Here is a 25,679-nt window from a genome sequence, read left to right as displayed (position 1 = left end):
CTGGTTAGAATGTTAGCTACTTTGGAGAGCAGGAACTGCTGCTTTTTGCTTTTTTTTTTAATTTTTTTTTTTTTTAGTGAGGCAATTGGGGGTTAAATGACTTGCCCAGGGTCACACAGCTAGTAAGTGTTAAGTGTCTGAGGCCGGATTTGAACTCAGGTACTCCTGAATCCAGGGCCGGTACTCTATCCACTGCACCATCTAGCTGCTCCACCCTTTTGCTTTTTTAAATTAAATAAAAGCACTACAGATTGAATTTATTATATAAAGAAGGAAAGCAAACTACACATAAATATGGACCTATAGTTTCATGTATAGTCTCCTTATTTTCCTGCTCTGATATACATATATATATATATGAAAATGCCTATTTTATTTGTTTTTTGTAAAGTTCAGACAAATTTTTTTAAAAGAAAAAGAAAAAAGAAGCTTGGGAACATCTGTTGTGCTTTCACCCCATCTCTAACCCCCATTTTAGGTTTCTAGAACTAGAAAGAACAGTAGAAATCATCTACTGGAAACTCCCTTATCTTATCCTATGATTCCTTCTATTTTTTCAATTAATAAGCATTTATTTTTCCCCTCCTGCCTCACCCACACAAATAAAAAAAAGAAAAGAAAGAAAAAAACTTTGTAACAAAGATGCATAGTCAAACCAAACAGATTCCTGCATTGGCTTTGTCCAAAAATGCATGTCTTATCCTGTCTCTTGAATACATCACCTCTCTGTCTCAGGAAGCATGTCTTGTTGGTTTTTTGTTTTTAATTTTTAATTTTTAAAAAAATTTTGTGGGGCAATGAGGGTTAAGTGACTTGCCCAGGGTCACACAGCTGGTATCAAGTATCTAAGGCTGGATTTGAATTCAGGTCTTCCTGAATCCAGGGCTGGTGCTTTATCCACTGCACCACCTAGCTGCCCCCTGTTTTTTTTTATTATTTGTATCCCAAGCACTTAGCATGGTACCTTCAAACATGATGCTTCATAAATGCTTTTTCATTTTTAACTAAATTTTATTGATATTTTTTTCTTATATCACCGTAGTTATCCTAAGTATTCTTTTCATTTATTTTTTCATAGATTTTCAAACATTGCTATGTGGGAATTTGTTTTGCCAGACTATGTAGAAATGTATTAAGGAATTTTTAATAATTAATATTTATGTTTGGGGGGGCATTGCAAGGAGCAAATTGATTTTTTAATGTTACTTTAATGTTTTTAAAGTTGTTTTTTTTAAGTAACAATTTTTTTTTCTTCCTCTCCCTTTCTGTCCTGCTATGTAATCTAATCATTCCCTTCCCACTCTTTATTCTTTGGGTACAAGTTCTGACTCTTTTGCTCCCCTTAGCCTATTTGGTCCATGGAAAACTATTCCCTTTTGTCCTGCCTCTGGATGTGGGGATGACTTGTGGGGGTGAAAGGGGGGGGTGTTTGTTGCTAACATTATAGCAGCATAAATCTCAAATTTCTTCTGGTTGCAGGAGAATCTGTCAGAAATCCGGCATGAGAGTGTGATCATGCCTCTGAAGCAGCGGTTATCTCATCTTGGCATCCACCTGACAGCCTGGATTGTTTCTACAGGGGTGGCTGTTGCCTGCTGTGCAGCTGTTTATTGTCTGGCTTTTAATAACATGAAGGTAAATCCTGAGAGACAGGGAAAGGCAACACAAGCTACAGGGAAGAGTGCCAGGTGACATATAGAGACATTTGGGTTCTAATCCTCACTAGCTAGCTAAGTGAGCTTTAGCAAGTCCCTTAATATTTTTGTGTTTCAGTTTCCTGGCTTATAAAATGGGGATAATAAGGTCAGGCATGTTGACATACATGCCTACTCCCTATTCACAATTTGACTGAGAATAGGGGATTACATGAGCTCAGGAGTTCTCAGTTGCAGTGGGCTAAACCAATTGAGTGTCCACACCAGGATTTACCATTTGACCTGCCTCACTGCCCTCCAGATCCCAACACTGTTATCTGACTAACCAACCAGTACCAGTATGGTGGGCCTTTTAGAGTGAACACAGGAGGGGTACACTGACTGTCAAAGGAGTGGTCAAAGCTCCCATTTGGATCAGCAGTGGCTGCTGCACTTCTAGTCCAGATGAAATAGGCAGACCCAGTCTCAAAAACACCAACCAATTGGGATTAATAATAATTAATAATAAGTACCTGTCCTACCAAATTCACAGAGCTGTTATAAGGATCTAATAGGAAAAAGAGAAAGAGAGAGAATATGAATGGATGAATAAAAAATCATTTGTCAACTGCTTGCTATATACCAATTACTCCACTAAATGTTGGGGATACAAATAGAAAAGTAAGATAAATAGACCCTGTTCTCAAGGAGACCTGATATATAGGAGGTTTTAGCAGTGAGTCATATAGAAAAGCCCCGTGGTCTTTAGGGGATGTGAACACATAGTGAAAAGTATAAAACACTCACAATGCAAAGGATTATCAATAAAGAATATCTCCACCCCTATACCTGTAAAGGAGAGAAAGCTTATAAATCCCAGGTTTGGGAGGCTACCTCCATTCCAACTGATGAAGAAGGGCCTGTGGTTATGAAGAAAAAAGTTTCATAGAGTTCCCATCTCCCTCTTTCTAATCAACACAGAGAAGGCACTAGCATTAAGGGAAATTGGAAGAGTCTTCCGTGGAAGGTGAGATTTTAGCTGGAATTTGTGAGGAGGCAAAAAGAGACAGGAGGTGGAGATAAGGAGAGAAAACATTCCAGGCATGGGGGACAGCCAGAAAAAAATGCCCAGAGTTGAGAGATGGAGTATCTTGTTTTACTTTATACCCTCAGTGAAGTCTAAGAAGACTAGAAAGATAGGAGGAAGCTACGTTATAAAGGACTTTGAACACCAAATAGGGGTTTTTATAATTGATCCTGGAAGTAACAGGGAAATACTAAAGTAGGGTGGTGATATAGACATACCAACACTTTAGGAAGATCATTTTGGTAGCTAAGGAGAGGATGGACCTGAGTAGGGGGAGACTTGAGGCAGGCAGACCCACCAGCAGGCTATTGCAATAATCCAGGCATGAGGTGATGAGGACCTGCACTAGCATGGTGGAAAGGTCAGAAAGAGAAGGGGGTAAATATAAGATATGTTACAAAAGGTAAAATTGACAGCCTTTGGCAAAAGATTGGATATGGGTGATAAAAGATAGTGAGGAATTGAGAATTACAACTAGAATATGAGTTTAGGAGATTAAAAGTAATTACTTTAGGGGCAGCTAGGTTGCTCAGTGGATATAGCACCGGCCCTGAAGTCGGGAGGACCTGAGTTCAAATCCGGCCTCAGACACTTAACACTTACTAGCTGTATGACCCTGGGCAAGTCACTTAACCCCAATTGTCTCACTAAAAAAAAAAGTAATTTATGGGGGCAGCTAGGTAGTGAGTGGATAAAGCACCGGCCCTGGATTCAGGAGAACCTGAGTTCAAATCTGGCCTCAGACACTTGACACTTACTAGCTGTATAACCCTGGGCAAGTCAATTAACCCTCATTGCCCCACAAAAAAGTAATTTACTAAAAATAATTACTTTAATAGAAAAGTTAGGAAGAGAGAAAGGTTTGATGGGAAAGATAATGAATTCAGTTCTGGACATTTTTAAAATTTTAGATGTCTCCAGGACACCCACTTTGAGATCTGATAGACAATTGGAGATGCAAGACCAGAGGTCAGCAGAGAAATTAGGGTTGGATAAGTAGATTTGAGACTCATAAGCATAAAAATGATAATTGAATCCATGGGAGCTGATGAGATCACCAAGTGAAATAGTATAGACAGAGAAGAGAGCCCAGGACAGAGTCCTGTAGGGCATGCATCATTAGTGGTTGTGACTTTGATGACGGTCTACCAAAGGAGACTGAGAAGGAATGGTCAAATAGGTAGAGGGAGAACCAGGAGAGAGTGGAGACATAAAAACCTAGAGAGATGAGAGTATTTCAAAAAGGATGGATTGACAGTGTCAAAGGCTATAGAGAGATCAAGAAGGATGAGGATTGAGAAAAGACCGTGAGATTTGGCCACTTAAGAGATCATTGGTAACTTTGGAGAGATGGTTTATTAAACTGCAAATTTGCCAGCCTGAAGAGAGTAAGAACAGAAATGAAGGTATCTGTTGTAGACAGCCTTCTCAAGGAGTTTAGCCGAGATATGGGATAATAGCTCATGATGGGTAGAGACAGGCAATAGGAAAGCAGCCAACAGACTATGAGAGATTTAAGATAAATGAAAGAGTGGGGATGACAGAGGAGCCAATCTGTGGGAAAATCTGGGGTAGAATTGGGATCATTTATACTTGTGTAGGATTTTGCATTGAAAAAGAGAAATGCTGGGAAAGCTAGGTGGTGCAGTGGATAAAGCACCAGCCCTGGATTCAGGAGGACCTGAGTTCAAATCCTGCCTTAGACACTTGACACTTATTAGCTGCATGACCCTGGGCAAGTCACTTAACCCCAACTGTCTCACCAAAAAAAAAAAAAAAAAAAAAAAAACGAGAAATGCCGCCTTACGTTGTAAGACAGGAGTGAAAGAAGAGATAGTGGCAGAAGGCATCTGAGTGACATGAGATGAAGAAGAGAGAGAAGAGGGAGCTCATAGTGAATGGTTTCAATTTTTTCAGTGAACTAGGAGGCAAGGTTCTCAATTAAGAGGTATGGGAGAGCTAGAGGAGGTTTGAGGAGAGTTAAAAAAAATGTGGGGGGCAGCTAGGTAGTGCAGTGAATAAAGCACCAGTCCTGGATTCAAGAGGACCTGAATTCAAATCTGGCCTCAGACACTTGACACTTACTAGCTGTGTGACCCTGGGCAAGTCACTTGATCCTCATTGTGCCACCAAAAAAAAAAGTGTGGAAGAGTGGCTGTGGAGAATGGGTTAATCAGTTAGGGAGGTATAAAAGGACTGCCTTACCTGGTGAAGATTATGTAAAATAAATTTGCAGTGGAGCCAGTCGGCCTGACAATGTGATTTTCTAAGGCTTCAGTCAGCAGCACACGAGGAAGAACAAAGGCAGCATAATAGAATTAATCTAGGACTGGGGCTTGGCAGGGCAAGATGTTTGATAGGGCAAGAGGGTGAGGGATTCGAGAGAAGACGCTACTGTAGGCTCGAACTGGCTCACTGAGATGGGAAAGGGAGGAGAGTGTAGTCAGTGCAATGGTGATGGCCTGGGAAAGAACTAAGGGTTCGAGGGGATTGAAGGTCATGGTGAAGAAAAAGGGCAGGATTTAACATTAGAAGGCAGAGGGAGGGATGGAATGATGATAGATTGTGACCAGATAAGAGACTTTCAGCATTTCTGGGTAATGGCAAGATCAAGGGTAGGACTGTTTCTGTAGCTCAAGTTGAGTGGAGGAGTTAACAGGTGGAGGAAGTGGCAATGAGAGGTTTGAGGGAGCATCACTGTGTATGTTAAAGCCCCCTCCTATGAGAGCAGGAGTCAGGGAAGAGAGGAAGACTATGAGCCTGGCACTGACTCATTGAAGAAAGACAGGAAGTGTCTTGGAGATCAATAGACTGGTAACTAGGATTTTGATTGGGTTGTGTAAACCTCAAAAGAGAAGTGGTTACTGGGTGATGGAGAGTAGAGGAAGAGCACATAAGTGGCAATGGGGAGCAAGGCATATTTCTGCTCCCCTACCTTGACCAGCGAATAAGGTAATGAATGAAAATGCAAGCCATTGCTGGAAAGGGTGGCCAGGGCAGCTGTGTCATCAGAAAGAACCCAGGGCTCAGTGAGGGGCAGACAATAAAATGAGTGGAAAAGGAAGAGATTTAAGATGAAAGCAAATTTACTACCTTCAGGGCAAGTATTCCAGAGGACACAATGGAAGGATATTTAGCTTTACAGTGGGATATTTTCAGGGTTGGGTTGTGAGGAATAGGAGTAAGAGAGCTGACATTGGGGGATGGAGAACCAACTTTGAATAATGACAAGGAGGATCACTGGGAAGGGGAGGGTATGATTGAGTGGCATTTCTGTAATCACTGATGAATGAGTTCAGATGGGTTATTAACCAACTCACTGTCAATTAACTATCAATGAACCCGTGATGGTATTACAAATGCAAAAAGCTGAAACAGTACCTGCCATTAAGGAGCTTACAGTCTATATAGAAAAGCAACATGTATGATGCAGAACCCCTCTACTCAAGTAATCCCAGCAGTCATTCATTACCAATTCTCAAGACTCAAAAGACTGCTCCAGTAACTCCATTCCCCTATGCACATGCCTTAGAAAAGCAGCCAATGCAGAGGTCACTTTAACAATGGATTTGATCAGGCAACATCCAGAAGCTGTCTAAAAGGCAAGGCCTGAAACAGGATCTATCTCCTCACTCACCATACAGCATGGAAATTGCAGGGAGGTGTTGACAGGAAAGCCGAGAGTGTTCTTTAATGGGCTGAAAGAAAACATGTTTCATAATGGTGTCCTTTAGAAAGGGCGAGGGTGTTAGGAAAGGAGAGGGGAAGCTTGTCAATCCTATTGTTGGTTCTGGCCACCAGTGAGAGTCATGGGTATGTTTGAAGAGGGGAAGGAAAGGAAGGAAACAAGCATTTATATAGTGCCTACTATATATCAGGCGCCGTTTAAGCACTTTATTAGTATAAATATTATCTCATTTGCTTCTCACAAGAACCCTGGGAAGTAAGTACTATCATGACACCCATTTTACAGACAAGGAAACTAAGGCAGATAGAGATTAAGTGACTTGTCCAGTGTCACACAAAAAGTGTCTGACACTAGATCTGAACTCAGATCTTCCTGGCTCTAGGTCCAGAACTCTATTCACTGCCCTATAGCAGCTTCTATGTTTGAGCTGGTGGATAGAATGTTTTCTTGAAAAGGAATAGATAGCATGAAAAAACAGAATGCCTTCTACTGAGAATGTACTTGTGAATGTGAATTGAACTGAAAATTGAATCAGGAGATGTGACTTCTAGCCCCCATTTTACTGCTAACTAGCAATGTGGTTTTAAGCAACTTCTGAGCCTCAGTTTCTTTTTCTGCAAAAATAAGGGAGTTGATGGGGGTAGCTAGGTGATGCAGTAGATAAAGCACTGTCCTTGGATTCAGGAGGACCTGAGTTCAAATCCGGCCTCAGACACTTGACACTTACTAGCTGTGTGACCCTGGGCAAGTCACTTAACCCTCATCGTCCAGCAATAAATAAATAAATGAATGAATGAATGAATAAATAAATAAATAAATAAATAAATATAAGGGGGTTGAACTAGAAGATCGCCAAAGTCCTTTCCTCTCTAGCTCTAACATCCTGTGACCCCTCAATTCTTTGATTTTATGAGAATGTGTGTACAAAGAAGGCAGACCTATCTCCTACTCCCCTCTGATACTATTCATGATTTCCCAGTTATTTTAGTGCTGTAAGGGACCCTGAAACACCCCAAGTTATTTTTTTAAATTGATTTTATTTTACTTTTTTGCAAGGCAATGAGGGTTAAGTGACTTGCCCAGGGTCACACAGCTAGTTAGTGTCAAGTGTCTGAGGCCATATTCGAACTCAGGTCCTCCTGAATCCAGGGCTGGTGCTTTATCCACTGCACCACCTAGCTGCCCCCCCCAAGTTATTTTTAAATTAATCTTATATTGCTTGTTAATAGGCATTAAAACAATAATTTTAGAGGATTTTACTGCAAGGGTTCTGAACAAGTTTTGTTTAAACTGAAGAGTTTGGCCAGTATGGGTTCAGGACTGGGTGTCAGGAAGTTGTTATTCAGTCCTTCAGTCCGACTCTTTATGACTCATGGACCATAGCACACCAATACTGTCCATGGAGTTTTCCTGGCAAAGATACTGAAATGGTTTCCCATTTCCTTCTCTAGTGAATTAAGACAAACAGGTTAAATGACTTACTCACGGTCATATAGCTAAGCAGTTTGGGTCAGAAGTAGGACTTGAACTCGTGTTTTTCTGGTTCTGGAGCTGCTCTCTAGCCACTCTACTAGACTTGGATGGGATGTTTGAGAGGACTAGCACCTCTGGTGTGAGGGCTTGCTCAACCCTTTTCAATGCTGCTTACCCACCTTTCATTTCTACCTGGCACTCAACTCTCAGTGTGGCTCCAAGAAACTGTATCATGTGCAGCAGTCACACCCTGGTAAAGCCATCTCAGCAGATGGGCTAAACCAGGTTGAGGGGAAACCACAGACCTCAAACCTGTCAGTGAGTTAGGGGTGTGTCTACCCCAAACATGTGAAGACTGTCTGGAACAATGAGCAGATCAGAACTATTTGTTCCAAGGGCTGTGAAGGCAGCTTAAGCAGGTGCCAAGGAGTGCCCAGCACTTGGTCGGGCACTGAAAACTCTAACTGGTCATCTACTGCAAAGCTTCTTAAACTGGGGATCTCGACCCTATGTGGGGGTTGCGAAAAAATTGGCAACAGTTATATACCTTTATATCCAGGGTGATGTAAAAATTTCTCAGGTGAAAAGGGGTCACAAGTGGAAAAAGTTTAAGAAGCCCTGGGCTACTGCATCCCCAGCAGTAGTCTTGACTTTCATCCTGCCATTGGACTTGAATGACTAAGGAAGAGAAAATGAGACTGAGAACTTCGTGCAGCTCTGCCTTGCTTAAATCTCATTCACATGCAAGTCAAGTCAAGACATCACCTGTGATGTCACTGGTCCTCTTTGAAATGAAGGACCAACAACAACAACTAGGTCTATAGGTATTAATCATTAATCATTGCTTCAGGTATTATCATAGGTGTGTGTCATGGGTGTGTCCAGGCACCCCTTAGATGGGTTACCCCAGCAGCCCTCTTAGAGTGGTGATGCTTTACATGATCCAGAACCCTCCAGGGGTTTTTTGGTTTCCTCCTCCTGATTCCTGCTCTCTTCTCCACATACTTCCCTTAAAGCTTTGGTGTGGGAAGAAGGTGAATCTAATTAATGACTTGCCTCAATTTCCTCATCTGTAAAATTGAGGACAATCATAGATCTTACTTCATGAGAATCAAATGTGATAAGATAAATTAAACATTTTATAAACCTTAAATCAGTTGTATGGATGCTAGCTATTTCCTAGGATTTAGCCTCAGGGTGGGGGGTGGTTGACTTTTTTACCCCAGACCAATGACTGGGGTGGCAGGGAGGACGTAGGATAGATTGACCGGGCTGTTTGTTCTTGTTGCTTTGCCATGATAAGACTCGACCGAGTGAACCTCTGAATAATGATCTGTTTTTTGATTTTTCTTCCTTCCTCTTCTCTGGCCACAGTTTCTGAAAGAAAATAAAGGTGAAGAAGCCACCTTATTGCTCCCTTTCGTGGTGTGCTGCATCAATGTTCTTGTACCGCTATTATACTCCTCCTTTGGGATAGTGGAAAAGTTTGAAATTCCTCGACATGAGATCCTAGTTATCATTACCAGGTATGTTACAATTTCCTAACTTCCTGCTCAAAGGTGCTGCTTATGTTGAGTGGGGTGGAGGGAAGGACTACGGGATGATCTCAGGTCTGACCTCCACTATGATCTTGTTTTTCTTGAAGGGTGGAGAAAGGATCCTTGGTAAACAATGATGAACCCCACTCCCACCCCACTTGTCTACAGTAGGTCCCTGGACTCCTTGAGCTATAGAGATATTTGGCCTCCCCTTTAGTACAAAAGACACTTGACTTAAATCTCTAAATGAGGCAGCTAGATAGCTAAGTGGATGAAGTGCTGGGCTTGGCGTCAAGGAGACCTGAGTTCAAATCCAATCTCAGATATTTACTTAGCTGTGCGGGACAAGTAAGTCACTTAACCTCTGTCTGCCTCAGCTTCCCTGACTATAAAATAATGATCATAGTAACACCTACCTTCCAGAGTTATGAGCATCAAATGAGATAATATTTGTAAAGTACTTAGTGCTTGGCACATAGTAGTGCTTAATAAATACTTGTTTCCTTTCTTCCTAATACAAAGATAATGAAGGGGTTTTTGGAAGAATGGGGGCACTGAGAGACCCTAATGAATTATTATAATTAACTGTAGGCATACTAGAATTGATTTGCCTTGAATCATATTGATAGAGCAGTCTCATCTAGATCACAGCCTTTTAGGAATTGATTATCAAAGGCAGCTATGTGGTACAGTGGATAGAGTGCCCAGCCCGAAACTCATCTTCCTGAGTTCAAATCCGGTCTCAGAAACTTACTAGCTGTGTGACCCTGGACAAGTAATTCAACCCTGTTTACTTCAGTTTCCTCATCTGTAAAATGAGCTGGAGAAAGAAATGGCAAACCACTTCAGTATCTTTGCCAAGAAAACCCCAAATGGGGTAATGGAGAGTCAGACACAACTTAAAAATGACTGAACAACCAAGGTGGAAATTAAGAAGTCTCAGGATTGTTCTCTTTTCCTACCCATTAAAATTTCACAATTGTTCCATCATTTTTTTTTACTGAACCTATGATTTTTATGATATAAGGAACTCAATAAAGAAACTCCTACTATCAATAAAGACCAGCATCTGCTCAGCAACTTACATAGTCTTAGAATGTTGGCCAAGACCCTGAAGGGTTGAATTTCTGGGTCACAGCCACTAAGTGCCAGAAGTGGGATCTGTGTTTGGTGTTCCATCCTGCCTTTCATTCATTGATAGTGGTTTTCAGATTATGTAGCCTTTCTTTCTTATCCTTAAGACTCAGATTACTTGTTCCTCTCATCTCTCCAAGGGCAGGAGAACTAGGAACTGTCCAATCTGTCAGTTCTGGCTTCCCAACATCACTTGTTTAGGCCATTGGTACAATACAGTGGCCATTGTCCTGTTAGAACAGTAGGAGAATGGAGCTTTCAGACCCAGAGTACTTAAGTGAAATCATTAATATGACCCAAAGATTTAACTCCTTCAGTTCATTTTCACATTCTACTTCTGTTAGTTGTTTGCCAAAATTCAATGACTTCCTTAGGTCAAAAATCATTTGGAAAGGTGCCCTCTTTCTCAGAGGTCCTCAGAACTGTCCTTTTATTTTTTAATTTTTTTAGATTTGACAAATTTTTTATTGGTAGGCTTTATTTTAACACAGCAAACATCAACACACAAAAAAACCTAAAACAAAATATGCCTTAGGCTAACAGTCAATCAAGATCGATTAAACACCTAATATGTGCAAAGAGTATGTGAACTTTATAATTAGAGTGAGATCAAAGAACCATTACAGAATTGGACCACCCTGACAGGTATAGGAAGGGGAGAATGAGCATGTTTCAAAAGGAGGAAAATGATTGCTTTCTCTTTCTCATTTAGGAATATCTTTCTGAAAATATCCATTATTGGGATTCTTTGTTATTATTGGCTCAACTCAGTAGCAGAGTCTCATCATGAGGTGAGATTTCAGACTCTCTTGGCTGATTCTGTGTCTTGCTCTTAAGCCCTTGGTATCTAGGCAGGAAAATGAGCCTCCCAGAAGAGTAGAGGGAGACAATGTGCAGTTATATTTCTTAGTCTTCCCTTTAACAATAAATTTCTAACCCAAGTTCAAATCCGGTCTCAGATACTTGACACTTACTAGCTGTGTGACCTTGGGCAAGTCACTTAACCCTCATTGCCCCACCCCCAAATCATCATATATATATATATATACACACACACACACATATATACACATATATATACACACACATATATATATACACATATATGTATATACACACACACACACATATATATGTATATATATATAGCTATACAATGACAATAAATTTCTAGAAGCAAATGTAACATTAACAGGGAAGAGAACAGAAAATTTGGAATGTGGCAGGAGGTCAGCAGAGTCCTAGAAAGATGGTGAGTTGCCTAAACCAATAGCCCTGATAAGATAATCACCCCATTGAAAGGGAATTCTGTTCTCTTCTTCTAACCTTCTCATTCCAAGTCAACTCTAAAAATATTTTTGTTTAGACTTTTCTCTTTGGATTGCCACCAATTTTCAATAATCTAATCTAACTTGAGCTAAAAACAACATACATAATTTACTCATAATCTCCTAAATTACTTTTAAGTACTTAACTAATAGATCAATATTCTTTCTATACCTTACCCCCAGAGCTGCTCACAATTGGTTGGAGTTTCAGCTTTCATTTCTCTTCTTCTGGAGGGTATATTATTGAACCAGGCATTTTGGCCCATCTGGGGGAAGAAAGTGTGTTCAGGGACCTGTATAATTTTATAAAGTAGGTGGTGCAGTAGATAAAGCACTGGCCCTGGATTCAGGAGGACCTGAGTTCAAATCCAGACTCAGTTAACACTTACTAGCTGTGTGACTCTGAGCAAGTCACTTAAACCCTCATTGCCCTGCAAAAAAAAAGACTGAGAGAGAGAGAGAAAGAGACAGAGACAGAGAGAGAGACACAGAGAGAGAGACAGAGACAGACAGAGAGAGAGAGAGAGAGAGAGCACCATTGTGCAAGTAAAGGTGATGTGGGCAGAAATTTGGGGTCAAATTGATTGTGAGTCGTCCCAAAAGAATTACAAGACTCAGTGACTCAGTTTCCCAAGTTTTATTGCAATACTGTGAGTGATCACAGGGAGAGAACCAGAAAAGTGGAAAGGTATCTCTCGAATAAGGAAAGGAAAGACAGTTATATTTATAGTATGGATAAATTGATTATCAGTCTCATTATAATAATCTCCACCTTGAGGAAGTACAGGGGAGGGACTTTCTTTCTCATTATAATATTCTCCACTTGGGGCAGCTAGGTGGCACAGTGGATAGAGCACCGGCCCTGGAGTCAGGAGTACCTGAGTTCAAATCTGGCCTCAGACACTTAACACTTACTAGCTGTGTGACCCTGGGAAAGTCACTTAACCCCAATTGCCTCATTAAAATAATAATAATAATAATAATAATAATAATAATAATAATAATAATCTCCACTTAAGGGTGTTACAGGGGAAGGATTATCCTAATTTGGAGTTCTTGGGGTCCTAAGCCAACCCCCAAGGCGGGTACCTTTTTCGGTGGAGATGTGTTTTGGGAGTTTACACATCATAAGGTGAATCTGGGGACAAATTTGACCTTTTCCACATATGTCTCTGATTCCCATGGCTAGTTTCAAAATATCTCCATTTTTTATTAGAATTTCTATACCTTTGTCATTTCCTTTATTTTAGTCAGGTATCCTCCGCCTAGGTCCCTCTGTTCCCATTATGGGTACTGATCACTGTGGATTTGATAACCTAGCATAAGTTATCCATTAACTGGGGTCTAACTCCCTTTTAGAGCTAATATCTGAATTAGAGCTTGGACCTTAGGTTTTTCCATTAACCCCTTTTTGCCTCCTACATCAAAGGTATGAGGCAAAGTAAAAAATCTGCCCCAGGTTATTTTGGAGCTTCCTGTACTGAACTGTGTCATTGAAACTAGTTTATCAATTGCCTTCCTCCTCATCTCAAAATATGATGAATATAAATGATGACAAAATGTTTTCATTTTTTTTAACAAATACATCATATATACATATATATATATATACATATATATATATATCACAGACCAATAAGAAAAAGGAGCCACTGAGCTTTAATCTGTGAGGGATCAGGTGTTTGGTTTTTTTAATTATTGTTTGGGAATTAATTAGACAACAAGAGCTGAAACCAATTAGGGAAATAAAGAAGAAATACAAATGAATAATCTTAGATCTAAGTTTAGTCTATTCTTTTATAAAACTCACTGAATCCCAAACTGCCCGCCAGACTGCGAACCCCTGAAAAGACTGAACACCAAACCACATGCACTCCTTTCAATCCTGCTCTGTCGCTGCTAAGTTCTCTGCCAGAGAGAGAAAACTTCCGTTCCTGCCCTCACTTTTAAGTTGGCATCCCGGAAGTTCCCCGCGTTCTCCTCCCCAAAAGGGAGGTCCTTCAAAAGCCGCTTCAGTAGCATGCGCAATCTCAAATGATTCAGCTAAAACTTCCAATATTAATCTTTACCACAAATAATTTTTACCACAATATGTATATCTTTATATAGAGGGATGGATGGAGGGAGGGAGGGAGGGAGGGAAAGAGAGAGAAGGGGAGAGAGAGAGAGGGAGAGGCCAAATGCTTATTTCAACAAAGCTGCCATGCTCAAAAACATCTTTAGAACTTGTTGGTTGGAAATTCAAGGGTTATTTTATAAGTCTTGCTAAGAGATCTCTTTCATTAATGCAGGGTAATGCCCAAGGATTGGGGGCAGAGGGGGTGGGGGCAGGGAGTTGGGGGGGGGAAGAGGAAGGGAGGGACAGAGTGGTGGTCATCTGAGAAGACAGTCCTGAGTCAAGCTGAATCTGAGAGTACTTAGGCCAACAAGGGGGATAAGTACAGGAAGGTAGAAGGAAGCAGTTCCTGAAATCACAGGAAAGTGAGAGAGTTGGCTATACACACAAGCCATAATTGGGTCCAAGGCAAATTCTAGCTAACTGCTAAGTATATAGGTCAGAAGAATGTTAGGTCTAAACTATTCTCTTTGTGGCGAGTAGTAAACATTCTAGAGCATAATAAGCCAAGTTGAGTCCTGACAGACATTCTGAGGTTGTGGCAAACTTAGTGAGACTTAGTGATTTCCGTTTGTTTCAGAAAAGGGCAATTTGAAAGAACGTTACTGAACACATTGCCTCTGTTTGCTTTTTAGTGCTGGGAAACACACGTTGGCCAGGATATCTACCGACTCCTTATGATGAATTTTTTGTTTACTTTATTTGACTCCCTTTTCGGGGAGTTTTTGAGAAGGTAAATCTGTGTTTCTTATTGGAAATGGGGGATGGAAAGGAAACCCTTTCAAAAGAAATTAATCAGGAATAAATGCTTCCTTATATCCCTCAAGGCACATACTGTTTGAAATCTTTACATTTCCCTTTTGTTTCTTTCCCCCTCCCTTGTTAATCAAACACATTTGCTTATTTCATAATCTGTTTCATAACCCCTGCTGCCATAAATGGATCACCAAAGAAAGTTTGTTTCACTCATGGGTGTGTTGACCAGCCCTAATTGACTTTCAGAACCAATTGTTAAATTTTCAAGATGAACGTTTACACCTCAAAAATCTGCAGTTGCTATGCTTGCTTCATTGTTTCGTTGATTATCTAGACTTAAGAAAGTGTTGATAATGCAGATCATATTCAAAAGTATGTGCTCATTTCCCCCTCCAACAGAGCCTATTGGTTAAATATTTATTCTGTTTTCAATCAGTCATAAGATAGACAGGATCATAGATCTAGGGCTCAAAGTGACCTCAGAAGCCTTCTAATCTAACCCTTTCATTTTATTGATGGGGATCTGAGGCCCTAGGAGGTAAATCGACAATTTATAAGCATCATGGATGGTATTTGAAACCAGAATCAGTGCTCTGCCTCCATTTATCAAATAGATTTGTAGTTTAGAGATTAAGAGCTATCTCTCTTTCTAAACATCCTGTACAGCTAGAGAGGGTCTAGGGTTTACAGTAAAGGACTGGCCTAGACCAGTGGTATCAAAGTCCAATAGAAATGGGGGCTATTAACATAAGAATCCCTGCAGGCCACATAAAACCACCTATAAACATTATCTATGTTCTATTGCATTTTTTTTTTTTTGTGAGGCAATTGGGGTTTGAACTCAGGTACTCCTGACTCCAGGGCTGGTGCTCTATCCATTGTGCCACTCTATTGCATTTTTATTGATTTTATTAAATATTTTTCATTTACATTTTAATCTGGTTCAGCCTAACTCAGGAGCTTGCCCCAAGTGTTTCCTGTCTCTGACCAAAACAACCTCAGGAGGTCAAATGTTGTATTTTTGGGGGTCTGAAAGGGATTATGAAAGCTCATTTGTCTATCTGCTTATGATAAAGAAGAATAACGTCCCAGTATAGAATGTAGAACTGTCGTGGGGAAAGCAGCTCTGGACTTGCAGTCAGGGGATCCAGATTTTAATTCTAGGCTTAATGGGAAATAATAATGCCTACCTCATAGGTTTGGCATGAAGCTCAAATAAGATTAGAGATAAGGAAGGCTCTTTGAACGGATTGTACAGATGTAAGGTTGTACTCTCAAATTGGTAACAGGACCATGATTAACATCCATTTTCAAAGGATGTTAATTTGGGTTCCTTGATAGGATAAGATAAGAAGGTATAACTCTTGATACACACATATATAATATGTTATACATATAAATTATATACAAAGAAAATATAAACATATGTACATCTATGCCTATTATGTGTAGTTTTAGCATTAGTTTCTTTGCCTCGTTCTACCCAGACTCACCCCTGTGTTGTGTATTGATTCATTCTGTATAGGAAGGTCAGGCAAAATGTCTCTGTTGACAGTTTTTAATGTTCATTATGTGCAAAATACAGAGGTACCGTGAAAGATGTTTAAAAAAAAAATTCATCCTTTCCCTTCCCCAGGACCCTCAGAACTTCATTAAAAAGATAGAGATCTCTCTAGCTTCCTAGATACAGATTCTTGCCAAATTTTAAGATGCCCAATATAGGAAAACTATTACACCTGATGCCACTCTGAATTTATGGGGAAAGTGTCCTGTTGTTGGGCTGACAGTTTGGAGGTAGGAGGGGAGATTTACCAAGTAAATAGGGAAATTGTTTAGCCAACTTGGGAAAATAAACCTTTTTAAAAAGCATTTTACTAGCACTTTGCCTTAACAATTTAGGTCTTTTTCCTAAAATAATGTCACACTTTCACTGTGTTTATAAACCTAGCATTACAGCTTTAGAGTTTGGAAGGACATTAGAGGCCATCTAATTCAATTCCCTCATGTTACAAATGAGGAAACTGAGGCACAGAGAGGTTAAGTGACTTTTCCAGGAAAGGAAGGAAGCAAATATTTATTAAGCACCTACTATGTGCCATGCATTGTGCTAAGTACTTCACAAATATTATCTCATTTGATCCACACAACTCCTCATTTTATAGTTGAGAAAGAGGTTAAGTAACTTGTCCAGGATCATACAACTAGTTAGCCTTCCTAACTTTAGACTCAGTGCATTATCCACTATACCACCCAGCTGCTGATATCATAGAGCTAATAAGTTATCTGAGGCAGTATTTGAAAGCCAGGTCTATCACTATGTTGCCTCTAATATGATAAAAGAGCAAAATTATCTATCTTCCACACACCCCATCATACGTGTTAAACTAATTTGCACAGGACTTTCCACCTTTATGCCAAATTAGTTGAGGCGCCCCTGTACAGATAGCGGGGTATCTTTTTTTTTCTTCTCAGGATTTCTGGACCCTTATAAGATTCTCCACTTTGTCATTTCACAGAATCATTGGGACTAAGTTAATTAAAAGCCTTGGTGTGCCTGAGTTTGACATTGCCAGGAATGTTTTGGAGCTAATCTACACACAGACCCTGCTTTGGTAAGTGTGAAAAGGAGGATATCATTGGGAGGAAATATCACATACACGAAGAGCAATCTCTGTTCTTTTTGTTTGTTTATTTCATTTAGAATTTTGGTTTTTTCCAATTTACATGTAAAAACAGATTTTGACATCACCTTTTTTTAAACTTTGTGTTCACCTAACTTTTCTTCCTCCGTCCCTCCCCACCCAATCCCCCAAGAACTAAATTCAATATAAGTTATACATGAGTAGTCATGTAAAACATCTCCACATTAGCCAGGTTGTAAAAGAAAACAGACAAAAACATATTAAGGAACTATCAAAAAAATTATACTTCAATCTGTTTTCAGATACTATCTGTTCTTTCTCTGTAGATGGATTGCAATTTTCATAAGTCTTTCAGAGTTATCTTGGATCTTTGCAGCAATCCCTGTTCTTTATCAGACCCTCTGGAATTCACATCACCCTACATGCCTTAGAGGAATGATGTGTCAAAATTAAATCAAAGCATCTCTACTGAGTAACTTATGGATCATAACTTCTCAGAGTCCAAAGGGACCTTAGAGGTCATGTAGTACAACCTGAAGTTAGAACTTTGTTTACCGCATTTCTGACAGATATTCAACCAATCTCTATTTTAATTCCTCCTGGAGAGAGGTTATTTTCCAAGATGGCCCTAATCCATTTTGTGTCTATTCATTGTGGAGATTTTTCTTCTCATGCCAAACTAGAATCTTCCTTTAAGCAATTTTCCATTCATTCCTCCTAGTCCTGTCCTCTGAGGCCAGACCCCCCCCCCCAAAAAAAATCAACAAGCATTAATTAAGCACCTGTTATATGCTGGGCACTGTGCAAGGTACAAATATAGTCCTTCCACATGACAGCTTTTCAGTTACTTGAAGATAACAGATACCATGGTCCCCCTAAATCTTCCCATCTCTACACTTCCCATACACACTAATTCTTGACAATCTAGGTGGGGTTTTTGGTTCCTAGATGAAGTACAACTGCTAGTAGGTATATTGAACAATTTATGGGGTTGCTTTCCCTGCCCTATTTTTAATGGCTTTTAATATGTATTTTAGACACTCTACTAAATGGGAATTGCTTACTGATTTAGTTTCTGGCTTTGAGAAAGTTAGGAAGACCTTGGTTCAAATTCTTAGTAGCTGCGTGACCCTGGGCAAGTCATTTGAATCCTCTCACCCTGTTTCCTTATTTGTATAACGGAGATAATAATTGAACATTATATGTTATTATGAGGCTCAGAAGAGATAATATACATAAAGTATTTTATAAACTGTTAGTACCGAGCATACTATGGGAAAACAATGACCATATTTCTCTTTGCAGGATTGGCATCTTCTTCTCTCCTCTGCTGCCCTTCATCCACATGATCACACTCTTCATCATGTTTTATGTCAAAAGAGTGAGTGATATCTTAGAACCCACCAGTGAAGCCAAACATGGTTTAGCATTGCGTTTGAAGGAGGGGAAGGCATCTCTCAAAGCTACATCTATTTGCTCATTAGAGAGAAAGGGGTGGAGAAAAGGGAAGGCCAAGGGGCACCCAAAGGTGAGACTTGAAAGGCACATAAAGAAATTGATGGGAGATTGGCTCGCTCTGTCTTCAGGTCAGCTTAATGATGAACTGTCAGCCTCCAAGCAAAGCCTGGCGTGCCTCTCAGATGATGACCCTTTTTATCTTCCTGTTGTTTTTCCCATCTTTTACTGGGGTGCTATGTGTCCTAGGCATCACTGTCTGGAGGTAAGAGATGACTCTGTGATTATGAATGTTTTGATGCCATTTGGGGAAGAGTTGGGGAGGAAGAGAAGGAGAAAGAATCTAAGCAATGCTGCTATCTCCTTATTAACTAACAGTGAAATATTTCAGCAACGGTTGTGGCTTTTAAAAAATCAGGCCTGGGGGGAAGTTAGGTGGCACAGGGGATAAAGCACCGCCCCTGGATTCAGGAGGTCCTGAGTTCAAATGCAGCCTCAGCCACTTGACACTTACTAGCTGTGTGAACCTGGGAAAGTCACTTAACCCTCATTGCCCCACCCCCTAAAAAATTTTTAAAAATCAGGCCCATGATTTCATTCATTTAGGAAACTCTCAGTGAGGAAATTGCTACCTATGGGTGCAGATGGGCATCCAGCATTTCAGCTTGCAGTCTTAGAGAATGGTCCAGAGCATTAAGAGGTTAAGTTATTTGCCAGGATGTGTCAGAAACAGGACTTGAACCCAGATTTTCCTGACTCTGAGGTCACTATACACTATACCAAGCATCTTCTTATGACTTTTTTTTGGGGGGGGGGCAGGGCAACGAGGGTTAAGTGACTTGCCCAGGGTCACACAGCTAGCTAAATGTCAAGTGTCTGAGACTGGATTTGAACTCAGTTCCTCCTGAATCCAATGCCAGTGCTTTATCCACTGTGCCACTTAGCTGACCCCTCTCATGACATTTTAAAAATAATATTTCCCCCAATTACATTGCAAAACAATTTTTTAATGTTTTTTTTGTGAATTTCAAATTTCATCCCTTCCTCCCCTCGTCCCTCCCCAGCCAATAAGTAATTCAATATAGGTTATACATCCCATAACATTTTTCTAAAATATTATTTTATTTTTCCCAATTACATGTAAAGACAATTTTTAACATTAGATTTTTTAAAATTTTGAGTTCCAAATTTTCTCCTTCCCTCATTCCCCCTCCTTAAGACAGTAAGCAATTTGATCTATATTCAAAACATTTTTTAAAGGATAGGGAAGGAAAGAGAAACCTACCTCATCTATTAATTAACAAATAAAACAAAAAATAACCCACATCAATTTCTAGCATCAAAGTTTTAACAACTTTATAGCCCAGATAGTACCAGCTCCTTCATCTATTCTCTGTTGCCAAGTCTTTTCCGTGATCCTAAGATTGAATGGACTCAAGAAAAAGGCCAATGGATGAGGCTAGATGTGATCTAGTGATATGGCCTTAAGCAACTTACTTTATTGAGTTTCCTGAGCCTCAGTTACTTCATCTATAGAGTGGGGACAAAATTCTTATTATTACCTACCTCACAGCATTGTGAAGCAAATGTTGTTTAACTTGTAAAGTGCTATATACATGGATTAGTAATAATAATAAGTAGAAAGAGAGATCCATTTTGTGAATCCAGCGTAATTGGAAATCCTAGAATTAAATTCCTTTCAGTCAGGCCCCTAGTGGTTTATTCATATTAGATTAGCATAATTTGGTATAATAGCAGCAGAAGTGGGGGTGGGTGGGGAAGAGTACCATAGGAAAAGTACTTAGACCTAGAGGCATACCCTTAATAGACCCTTAAAAGCATGGGCAGAAGAACAAGTTATACTATAACACCAATATTATAAAAATGAACAATTATGTGGACTTTTTTTTTTTTTTTTTGGTGAGGCAGTTGGGGTTAAGTGACTTGCCCAGGGTCACACAGCTAGTAAGTGTTAAGTGTCGGAGGCCGGATTTGAACTCAGGTACTCCTGAATCCAGGGCCGGTGCCTTATCCACTGCGCCATCTAGCTGCCCCAATGTGGACTTTTATAAACTAATGAAATAAGAAAAAACTAGGGGGACAATTTTTTTGATGACAACACTGTAAAAACAAATGACTTTTCTTTTTTTTTTTTTTTTCTGTGAGGCAATTGGGGTTAAGTGACTTGCCTAGGGTCACACAGTCAGTAAGTGTTAAGTGTCTGAGGCCGTATTTGAACTCAGGTGCTCCTGACTCCAGGGTCGGTGTTCTATCTACTGCGCCATCTAGCTGCCCCAAAACAAATGACTTTTAAAGTTGTTAGAACTATAGTCACTAAAATGACATCCATGATTCCATAGGACTGATGACTGATGTGAATCGAGCTACAAATACTTTGGGATATACCCTTTAGAGGAATTTATTTTGCTTGACCATGCATATTTATTACAGAAATTTGTTTGTTTTTTTCTCCCCCACCCCCAGGGGGGTGCGAGGTGGGAAGGAGAGAAAATAGATAATTAATTTTAATATTTAATTGATTAAAAAAATAAAAGGATAAAGAGGGGGCTAGAGATGTGAAAGGTTGCATGTACTTTCAGATGGGGTCATAGCTTAGCTGTTTTAATTTGGTATAAAAGCCCTCACACACAGTGGGAATAATCTGTAAATATATGTAATGTAAAAAGAAAAAACATCAATAAAACTAAGTGATCCCCCAAAAAAGGGGATAATCAGCATGGTATAGTGAAAAGAGCATTGAACATGGAGTACTAAGATGGCATTCAGAAGGTGGCTGTATCCCTTAACTGCTCTGTGTTCACAAGAAAGTCATAAATTCTCTGAACTTCCTTCCTCATCTGTAAGGTTGGACTTAATAATCCTTGTACTGTCTCTCATAAGAGGAAAGGGGGGGAGGGGCAGCTAGGTGGTGCAGTAGATAAAGCACCAGCCCTGGAGTCAGGAGGACCTGGGTTCAAATGTGACCTCAAACACTTGACACTTACTAGCTGTGTGACCCCGGGGAAGTCACTTAACCCTCATTGCCCCAACCAAAAAAAAGAAAAGAAAAGAAAAGAAAGAAAACAGGAAAAGGGGGAAGGCGACGAGCATTTATTAAGCACCCACTATGTGACAGGCACTAAGCACTTTTCAAATATTACCTCATTTGATCCTCACATGAACCCTGGGAGTAGGGTGCTATTATGATTCCCATTTTACAGTTGAGGAAACTGAGCATACAGAGGTTAAGTGACTTGTCCAAGCTAACACAGCACACAGCTAGTAATGTCCAAAACCACATTGGAACTCAGGTCTTCCTGACTCTGGGACTGGTATTCCATCCACTGTGCCACCTAGCTGAGTAGTACTCAGTAGAGAGGAAGGGAGTGATTTGTAAAGAGTAAAACACTGTATAAACATTAGATGTTCTATCATTAATATTATTACTATATTAGGAGAACTCAACTTTGCATCAGTTATTCATCTGAATCCAGGGCAGAGAAAACACTTTGAATTCAGGCTTACAGAACAAATCGAATACTAGTCAAAATAATGATGAGAGTGAGTTCAGAGAAGGCACAGTCAATTTAGAACCAAATCTACTTCATTTTCCATTTCTGCTCAGGTTGAAGCCTTCAGCTCATTGTGGTCCTTTCCAAGGCCTACCTTCCATCATTCATGCAATCTATGGATGGATTGAGATACTTAGCAGCAGACCTAGCTACCAATGGGTAGTATGGATTTATCGGAATCTCATCGGGAGTGTGCATTTCTTTTTCACCCTCACCCTCATTGTCTTGTAAGTATAACCACAAAGTAAAATAAGTGGGAATATTTAAGACTTTGGGCATTGGACTGTGGGTCAGAAGGAAGATAGAAGAAACAGCTCATTGAAGATTGATACATAAGGCACTGGTAACCTTGAGTTTAGCGGAAACAGCAAAGGACCAGGCATTAGGAGAAGGGACTTCTCACCTGAACTATGACTCTAACAAACTCCATGACCTTTAAGCAAACTATTTAACATTTCTATACCTCAGAAAAGGAAGTATTGCCTATTTCTTATTGTTTTTGTTCAGTTGTGTCTTACTCTTCTTGACCCCATAGACCATCGCATGCTAACGCTCTCCATGGGGTTTTCTTAACAAAGATATTGGAGTGATTTGCCATTTCTTTCTCCAGTGGATTAAGGCAAATGGAGGTTGAGTGATTTGCCAAGCTAATAAGTGTCTGAGGCCAGATTTGGACATAGGTTTTCCTGACTCCAAGTCCAGTACTCTATTCACCAAACCACTTAGCTGCCTCCTAAGAAAACAGAGATTGTGACTTGCCCAGGGTCACATATTGTCTGAGGCTGGATTTGAACTCAGATTCTCCTGACTCCAGGCCTAGTGCTCTATTCACTGAGCCACCTAGCTGCCTCTGTACCTCAGGCAAATGGAAATAATACTGCCTGCCCTATCCAACTCATTAAAGGATGAACAGAATGAGATCCCAAACCTTCTGGAAAGTGCTTTGAAAAGTTAAATTTCATAATATTGATCAATTCAAATCAGGTAATATATGTAAAGAACTTTGCAAACCTTCAAGTGTTATATAAATATCAGTTATTATTATTATTATTTTTATCGCTATATGAGAGAACCCAATTTATGTTCACTTCCCTTTAAGAGTCGATTGCTTTTTCCTTTTTCTCTTTTGTTCTTTCTTTTCTTTTTCTTTTTTTTTTTTTTTTTGCAAGGCAATGGGGTTAAGTGACTTGCCCAGTGCCACACAACTAGAGAGTGTCAAGTGTCTGAGACTGGATTTGAACTCAAGTCCTCCTGAATCCAGGGCTGGTGCTTTATCCACTGCGCCACCTAGCTGCCCAACAATTGCTTTTTAAAAAGTGTTTTATTCTATAGTTTGTTCAGCTATTCCCCAATTAACAGATGCTCAGAGGTCCACAGAATCACTAATCAACAAGCATTTATTAGTCACCTATTATGTTCAAGACACTGGTGATACAAATGCAATGAATCAAACAATTTGTATTCCCCAGGAGGTTCTTAGAGTTATAGCCTAAATTGTAGATATAGAGCTAGAAATTACCTCAGAGGTAATCTAGTCTGCCCTCCTTATTTTATAAGTGAGGAAACTGAGATTCAAGGTGACCCAGGTAATAAATACCAGACCTGAAAACACAAATGATCCAATTCCAAATGTATTAGTATATCTCCACCAGTCTGTTTCTCACTTTGTGGTTTTGTGAGTTGTTTTTTTCTACAACAAAAAAGTGTTGCTATGAATATTTTGTATATATGCTTTTGAACTCTTTGGGTTTTTTTGAGGCAATCTACACTTTTTTTTCTTTTCTTTTTTTTGGAGGCAATCAGGGTTAAGTGACTTGCCAAGGGTCACACAGCTAATAAATGTCTAAGGCCAGATTTAAACTCAGGTCTTCCTGACTCCAGGGTGGGTGCTCTATTCACTGTGCCACCTGGCTTCTCCCAATTGTTTTGTATAATTGAGAAAATTCTCTCTGTCTCTGATCTCCTTGGAATGTGTATCCAGTAGTGAGATAGCTGGTTTAAAAGGTCAAAGCACTCATTATTTTTTAGCTATGTTGACCAATCAGCTATTCAGTAAATACTTAATAAGCACTTGTTATGTTCCAGGCACTGTATTAAATGCTGGGGATACAAAGAAAAAACAAAAAACAGTCCTTCCCCTCAAAAAGCTCCCATTCTAATGGAGGAGACAACATGTATATCAATAGGTAACATGAAATACATAGGAAGTACATAAAGTTGTTTTGTCCTTTTTTCTTGAAGAAGACCATGCATGACATTGGGGTGATATGACTTGTAATGAATTGAGTTTAAGTGAGTCGGGGCTTTGCAAAGTCACCAGCCTCAGTCTCTCCTCCGGAGCCATCTGAGTCCAGTGGCAAGATATATATCAGGGTGACTGGAGATGGCCCCAGATTTTTAAGGCAATTGGGGTTAAGTGACTTGCCCAGGGTCACACAGCTAGTAAGTGTCTGAGGTGAGATCTAAATTCAGGTCCTCCCAACTTCAGGGCCAGTGCTCTATACCTTGTACCACCTAGCTGCCCCATACAGAAAGTAACTTGAGAGGGGAATGTTCTATCAGCGTTTTAGGGACTTCTTGCTGGTACCTCCTGGGTGTTATTTGAGCTGAATCTTGAAGGAAAAGGTAAGGAGAGCATTCCAAGCATGGGAGATAGCCAGTGCAAAGGCATGATGGTGATGATCACTCCAAAAAAACCCTCTAAATAATGTCATATGGCAAAGGCATTTTGGTGGGAGATGGCGTGTTCATTGATAGACTGGCACTCAAATTGTGGTAATGTTGATGACAGTATCATACTTTTGCACATTTTTCTGAGCCCTTTGACATCATTCCCTTATTTGGTCCTCACAGTAACTCTACAAACTTGATAAAGCAGATGGATCTCTGTTTTATAGATATGAATACTGAGTCCCAAAGATTAACTGACTTAAATTCCTAATGATGTCATCACCACCACCATCATCGCTAGCATGTATATAGCCCTTTAACCTTTGCCAAGTGCTTTAGAAATATTATCTCATTTGATCCTCAGAACAACCCTAGGAAGAAGATACTATTATGACCCCCATTTTGCAAGTGAGGAAGCTGAGACAGACAGTGTTTAAGTGACTTGCCCAGGGTCACAGAGATAGTAAGTATCTGAGGTCACATTTGAAATCAAGTTTTTCTACTTATAAATCTAGTATTCTATCCACCGTGCCACCCAGCTCCATGGTCAGATGACACCTGAACTACTGGCTCAGGTTCTACATTG

The 25,679-nt window shown here is 39.9% G+C and overlaps 1 protein-coding gene across 1 annotated transcript in view; it reads left to right on the top strand.

The window, feature by feature from the left end:
- TMC5 (transmembrane channel like 5) overlaps positions 1 to 25,679 on the top strand; it is a gene marked incomplete at its 5' end in the record, with an annotated part of 87,822 nt that overhangs the window by 34,961 nt on the left and 27,182 nt on the right. The window contains 8 exon segments of the mRNA XM_043998599.1: positions 1,480 to 1,635; positions 9,257 to 9,408; positions 11,267 to 11,345; positions 14,634 to 14,731; positions 17,271 to 17,366; positions 18,702 to 18,777; positions 18,983 to 19,116; positions 22,477 to 22,650. Coding sequence (XP_043854534.1) covers positions 1,480 to 1,635; positions 9,257 to 9,408; positions 11,267 to 11,345; positions 14,634 to 14,731; positions 17,271 to 17,366; positions 18,702 to 18,777; positions 18,983 to 19,116; positions 22,477 to 22,650 — 965 coding nt within the window.

This window comes from Dromiciops gliroides, chromosome 1 (assembly GCF_019393635.1).
Source record: "Dromiciops gliroides isolate mDroGli1 chromosome 1, mDroGli1.pri, whole genome shotgun sequence".
Classification (NCBI taxonomy): Eukaryota; Metazoa; Chordata; class Mammalia; order Microbiotheria; family Microbiotheriidae; genus Dromiciops; species Dromiciops gliroides.
This window is presented reverse-complemented; position numbering and strand designations above follow the sequence as displayed.